General features: G+C 49.3%; 1 protein-coding gene across 1 annotated transcript; it reads right to left on the bottom strand.

Annotated features, from left to right (window-relative positions):
* Positions 1-344: 344 nt before the first annotated feature.
* Positions 345-2,069, bottom strand: TMEM270 (transmembrane protein 270). Its single transcript, XM_002920089.3, has 3 exons — positions 1,997-2,069; positions 716-1,123; positions 345-638 (listed from the first exon to the last, which is right to left on the bottom strand). Exons 1-3 carry the CDS (start codon positions 2,066-2,068, stop codon positions 345-347), a joined length of 774 nt encoding a protein of 257 aa, XP_002920135.2. The 5' UTR covers position 2,069.
* Positions 2,070-6,733: the final 4,664 nt, after the last annotated feature.

Here is a 6,733-nt window from a genome sequence, read left to right as displayed (position 1 = left end):
GTTCTGGGAAGCAAGAGATCTAGGGTCCAGTGCTGACTTATTCTGGGGACCTTGGGAACGTTCCACCTTCTGAGGCTCAATTTTCTCATCTGGAAAATGGAGCTAATCAAACCTGATGCCTGTAATGCTATGAGATTTAAACGAAATTATGTACATAAAGCATCTGAGAGGGTCATCTGGCACAGATCAGGGGCCCACGGAACGTGAGTTCCTTCCCAGAGGCAGCCCTAGGGCACACATGCACACACATGCACGCACACGCACACACACACACCAGTAGGGAAGAGGGACACAGAGTGAGACCCCAGGCCAGACCAGATTCAGAAAGGCAGATGCAGACATACTTATTCTGCAGGGGTCCCATGCTCTGGCAGGGCTGGCCCGGCCTCGGGGCCCAGGGGCTCGGGGAGTGGGGACGCAGACAAGGTTCCTGAGCCCCGCGGGGGCTCAGCGTCCTGGGACTGGGCCAGCTGGGCCGTGTGCTCAAAGGCGGCTTGCAGCAGGTGGGAGGCGAGGCAAGTGGTCCAGGTGATGAGATAGGCCAGGTGCCAGGTGAGCGCTGTCGTGGTCTCCACCCACCAGTACAGACGCCTCTGCAGCGCCCAGAGCTCCGGCACCACGCGGCTGTCCAGTAGCGCCTGGAGGGGATGAGTGGATGGGCAAGGGGCCAGGCCCAGGGCCCCAGGCCTGCCCTCGTGCCGCCCGGCCCGCCCACCTTGCTGAGCAGCCCGCCAAGGCTGCAGAGACGATGGGCCCTCCGGCACAGCCTCCAGGTCAGCAGTGACAGCAGCAAGCCTGCCAGCATCAGACCGTGCAGGCCGGACAGAAGCAGGTCCGTGCAGGTGGCCACAGACAGGCCTAGCCACTTGGGGGCCAGGCCCAAGGCCCGGGCACAGTGCCGCATGCCTGCCCAGGCCAGCTGGGGCGCCTGCAGCCCCAACCAAACGGGGACTCTGAGCAGTCCCAGCCCCGCCCACAGCGCCCAGCCCAGGGGGCTGGCGGCTGGAGGGGCCTGGCGGCCGCGGCACCCCCAAGCCTCCTGGGCCAGCCCCGACAGCCAGCGATTGAAGAGGAGAATCTTGAGGAGGAAGAGATTGTAGAGGTGGACCCGGTTCTGGACCAGCTGCAGGAGGAGAGAGAGCCAACCCGTTGTCACTCATGTGGGGGAGGAGCCCTACCCGCCACCGCGGGCCAGGCCCCCCTTCTCTCTGGCCCTCAATTTCCCTAATCTGCCCACTTCTAAGGACTCCATTCTCAGGAGGGGGCTTTAGAAAGTGTTTCGAATTATTGTTGGTTTTCATTCCCTTGGATTGAAGTGAGTATTTATAATACTCTAGACAGAGGAAGTGGGCTGTTTATTACTATTATTATTATTATTATTATTATTATTATTGGAGGAATGACCACCCATCCCCCTCAGCTCTCTGATCCTGCAGGATTTGAACCCCAGGGGCGTCTTTTCTCTCAAACACCTGGGCTCTCCTGCCCACCGATTGCCTGTTGGTGTCATGAGGGCGGCTGGGGGCAAAGGGCACTGCTGTTACCGGTAGAGGTGTGAGGCATGGGGACAATGACCGAGGGACTGAAGGACCTATGGAGAGGAGGGAAGGAGAGGGAGGGACCCAAGAAGACCTCCAGGCTTCTGTCCTGGGTGACAGGCTGGATTTGTTGTCTCCCATTCGTGGGGAGAAAAGAGTGAGCTTGGGTGGGGAAAGAGTCTATAAACGGGGAAGCCCCACCTGAGTCCTGGGGCTGAACGGCCCCTCATCAGTGTCCTAAAGCCCCCTATCTGGACCCTACACGTCCTTGTCCAGAGGACCACTTGGAGCCCTAGGGGGCGGTGTGGGACACAGCCACCTGGCTTGGGGGTGGGGCTTCTAAGGCAGGTAGTCGTCTAGCGCCACCGGCAGGGACAGGTCCATGGGGCCCAACAGCTCTGAGGTGGCTGTGAAGGGCTGGGAGGACCCCACCCCAGTGCCCCCAGTGCCCCACTCACCAGCACTGAGAGCTTCACCACCAGCAGCAGAATCCCCAAGAGGTTGGATCTGACTGGAGGGACGGGCTCCATGTCTGGCCCTTCTCCCCTTCCTCCAGCTGGGAGAGGGAGGGTGACCTCACAGATACTGCTGGGTGGGGGCCAAGTTACCGTGGGGACCCAGTTGCCATAAGAGACCCCCGTTTACCTGCCTCCCGCCCCTGCACTGCACAAAAACTAGGGTTCTTTGTCTTCTCCGTCCTGGTAGGAGGCTGCCCCAGACTCCACATCTGGCCTGCCCACACAGGTGCTGGAGAAGGTCCTCAGATGGACAGCCCTGGGGCCTAAGTGGGCAACTGAGGCAGTCATCATGTACAGAAACCGTGGCTGAGGGTGGCTGGGTGCTGCACCTGCCCACATCTGTGGAAATCCCAAAGTGTCAAAGTCCCAGGAAGTAGAAATCTTGACCACCCCCCCCAGGGCCACAGGCGACAGAGTGTTTGCTGACAGATGGAAGTCTCCACTGCCCAAACCTGCAAGCCCCTACCTAAGCCCCTCCACTCTCTGCCCCAGTCACAAAGCAGAGAAATGAAGTTGTGACTTTTCCTCTCAGATCTTAGTGATACCTGACACTCCGTTAGAGGAGGGCAGGGAGAACAAGTGTGCTGACCCAAAGGCCCCAGAGAGTTCTGGAGCGAGGCAAGGACTGAAGGAAAGGAGACAATTTGCTGAGCTAGCCCACTCAGGGACACAAGAGCAACCAGGAGGCCACAGGCTGCCTGGAGCATCTCGCAAAGCTTGCCAGAGGCTGGGATTAGGGTTAGAGTCTTAGAATTTTCTGGGAGGATCCAGAACCTTGATCACAGCATTTCTCACTTTGCTTTCCTGTCTGGGTCCCCACAGGTGGCCCCGGGAGGCTGCAGGAGGTGGCTCTCACGACTTTTAGAAATTTTTTAAAGCACGCCCTCTGCTGGACAGGCTGCTATAGTGCAGGGCTCGGAGACGGGAAGGCCCCCCTGGGCGCAACGGAAAGCGTGGGTACCACCCCAGCCCTTGCACACAGCGTGATTTCAGTCCTCACTTGCCACCTCGGCCAGGCACCTTTGTGCAGGATACAACCTGCCCAACTGGACATGGAAACCTGCCATAATGAGTCCCTGAAACGTCAAGGATGACCTGTGCCCAGGGCAGTCCTGTTCACCCATTCGTTTCCTCTCCTGGGGCAACAGCTGGGGTCTGGAGGGTGAAGTGTGCAAAGTCCCACCACTCTGTCCTCTGCCTTGCCCCTCCCCGCCCACCCTCTGTGCCTGCAACATTATGGTACTAAGGGGACGCCGGGGCTTCAGAAAGGCCTTCTTGAGCTAAGTTTTGAAGGATCGCTAGGAACTTCCATGGTCCAGACAGAGGAAACAGCATGACTCAAACAATTCCATATTACTAGAGCATAAAGATGAGGTCAGCGAGAGCCAGATGGGCCATGAAATATTCTTTTTTAAAAATTTTTTTAATTATATTATGTTAGTCACCATACAGTACATCCCTGGTTTCTGATGTAAAGTTCGATGATTCATTAGTTGCATATAACACCCAGTGCACCATGCAATACGTGCCCTCCTTATTACCCATCACCAGTCTATCCCATTCCCCCACCTCCCTCCCCTCTGAAGCCCTCAGTTTGTTTCTCAGAGTCCATAGTCTCTCATGCTTCCTTCCCCCTTCTAATTACCCCCCCTTTCTTTATCCCTTTCTTCCCCTACCGATCTTCCTAGTTCTTATGTTCCATAGATGAGAGAAATCATATGATAATTGTCTTTCTCTGCTTGACTTATTTCACTTAGCATTATCTCCTCCAGTGCCGTCCATGTTGCAGCAAATGTTGAGAATTCGTTCTTTCTGATAGCTGAGTAATATTCCATTGTATATATGGACCACAGCTTCTTAATCCAGTCATCTGTTGAAGGGCATCTCGGCTCCTTCCATGATTTGGCTATTGTGGACAATGCAGCTATGAACATTGGGGTGCATATGGCCCTTCTCTTTACTACGTCTGTATCTTTGGGGTAAACACCCAGTAGTGCAATGGCTGGGTCATAGGGTAGTTCAATTTTTAACTTTTTAAGGGACCTCCACACTGTTTTCCAGAGTGGCTGTACCAACTTGCATTCCCACCAACAATGTAGGAGGGATCCCCTTTCTCCACATCCTCTCCAACAATTGTTGTTTCTTGCCTTGTCTATCTTTGCCATTCTAACTGGCGTAAGGTGGTATCTCAGTGTGGTTTTGATTTGAATTTCCCTGATGGCTAATGATTTTGAACATTTTTTCATGTGTCTGTTAGCCATTTGTATGTCTTCATTGGAAAAGTGTCTGTTCATATCTTCTGCCCATTTTATGATTTGTTTATTTGTTTCTCGTGTATTGAGTTTGAGAAGTTCTTTGTAGATCTTGGATACCAGTCCTTTATCTGTGGTGTCCTTTGCAAATATATTCTCCCATTCCGTGGGCTGTCTCTTAGTTTTTTTGACTGTTTCCTTGGCTGTGCAGAAGCTCTTTATCCTGATAAAGTCCCATAAGTTCATTTTATCTTTTATTTCTCTTGCCTTTGGAGATGTGTCGTGAAAAAGGTTGCTCTGGCCGATGTCATAGAAGTTGTTGCCTATGTTCTCCTCTAGAATTTTGATGGATTCCTGTCTCACATTGAGGTCTTTCATCCATTTGGAGTTTATTTTTGTGTATGGTGTGAGAGAGTGGTCAAGTTTCATTCTTTTGCATGTAGCTGTCCAATTTTCCCAGCACCATTTATTGAAGAGACTGTCTTTTTTCCACCGGATGTTTTTTCCTGCTTTATCAAAGATTAGTTGCCCAAAGAGCCGAGGGTCCATTTCTGGGTTCTCTATTCTGTTCCATTGGTCGATGTGTCTGTTTTTGTGCCAGTACCATGCTGTCTTTGTGATCACAGCTTTGTAGTACAGCTCGAAATCCGGCATTGTGATGCCCCCAGCTTTGTTTTTCCTTTTCAACAGTTCCTTGGAGATTCGGGGCCTTTTCTGGTTCCATACAAATTTAAGGACTATTTGTTCCAGTTCTTTGAAAAATGTCCTCGGTATTTTGATCGGGATAGCATTGAAAGTGTAGATTGCTCTGGGTAGTATGGACATTTTAACTATGTTAATTCTTCCAATCCATGAGCATGGAATATTTTTCCATCTTTTTATGTCTTCCTCAATATCTTTCAAAAGTGATCTATAGTTTCTAGGATATAGGTCCTTTACGTCTCTGGTTAAGTTAATTCCAAGGTAACGTATGGTTTTTGGTGTTATTGTAAATGGGATGGATTCCCTAATTTCTCTTTCTTCAGTCTCGTTATTCGTGTATAGAAATGCAACTGATTTCTGGGCATTGATTTTGTATCCTGCCACCTTACTGAATTGTTCTATAACTTCTAATAGTTTGGGAGTGGATTCCTTTGGGTTTTCCATATAGAGTATCATGTCATCTGCAAAGAGAGACAGTTTGACTTCTTCTTTGCCGATTTGGATACCTTTGATCCCTTTTTGTCTTCTGATTGCTGTTGCAAGGACTTCTAGTACTATGTTGAATAATAGTGGCGAGAGTGGGCATCCTTGTCGTGTTCCTGATCTTAAGGGAAAGGCTTCCAGCTTTTCCCCATTGAGAATAATGCTTGCAGTAGGCTTTTCATAGATGGCTTTTATGAGATTGAGAAATGTACCCTCTATTCCTACACTCTGAAGGGTTTTAATCAGGAAAGGATGCTGTATTTTGTCAAATGCTTTTTCTGCATCAATTGAGAGGATCATATGGTTCTTGAGTCTTTTCTTGTTGATATGATGTATCATCCTGATCAATTTGCGAATGTTGAACCACACTTGCATCCCAAGGATGAATCCCACTTGGTCATGATGGATAGTCCTTTTAACGTACTGTTGGATTCTATTAGCAAGGATCTTGTTGAGGATTTTGGCGTCCATATTCATTAGGGAAATCGGTCTGTAATTCTCCTTTTTGAGGGGGTCTTTGCCTGGTTTGGGGATCAAGGTAATATTAGCCTCATAGAATGAGTTTGGTAGCTTTCCTTCTGTTTCTATTTTTTGAAATAGCTTTAGGAGAATAGGTATTATTTCTTCTTTGAATGTTTGGTAGAATTCCCCAGGAAAACCGTCTGGGCCTGGAGTTTTATTATTTGGAAGGTTGTTTNATATTTTTTGCAATAGCTTTAGGAGAACAGATATTATTTCTTCTTTGAATGTTTGGTAGAATTCCCCAGGAAAACCATCCGGGCCTGGAGTTTTGTTATTTGGAAGGTTGTTTATCACTGACTCAATTTCTTCATAGTTAATTGGCCTATTTAAGAAATCTATTTCTTCCTGTTTCAGTCTTGGTAGTTTATAGGTTTCCAGGAAGGCCTCCATCTCTTCCAGATTGTTTAGTTTTTTGGCATATAGCTGTTGATAAAAGTTTCTAATAATCCTTGCAATTTCAATGGTGCTGGTCGTGACCTCTCCCTTTTCAGTCATAATTTTAATAATCTCAGTCCTTTCTCTTTGTTTTCTGGACTTTCTCTTTTCTTTTGGATAAGTCTTGCCAGTGGGCTGTCAATTTTATTGATTCTCTCAAAGAACCAGCTTCTAGTTCTGTTGATCTGCTCTACTGTACTTCTGGTTTCTAATTCATTGATTTCTGCTCTAATTTTGGTCAACTGCTTCCTCGTGAGTGGATTAGGCCTGTCCCTCTGTTGCT

Source organism: Ailuropoda melanoleuca, chromosome 10, assembly GCF_002007445.2.
Source record: "Ailuropoda melanoleuca isolate Jingjing chromosome 10, ASM200744v2, whole genome shotgun sequence".
NCBI lineage: Eukaryota > Metazoa > Chordata > Mammalia > Carnivora > Ursidae > Ailuropoda > Ailuropoda melanoleuca.
This window is presented reverse-complemented; position numbering and strand designations above follow the sequence as displayed.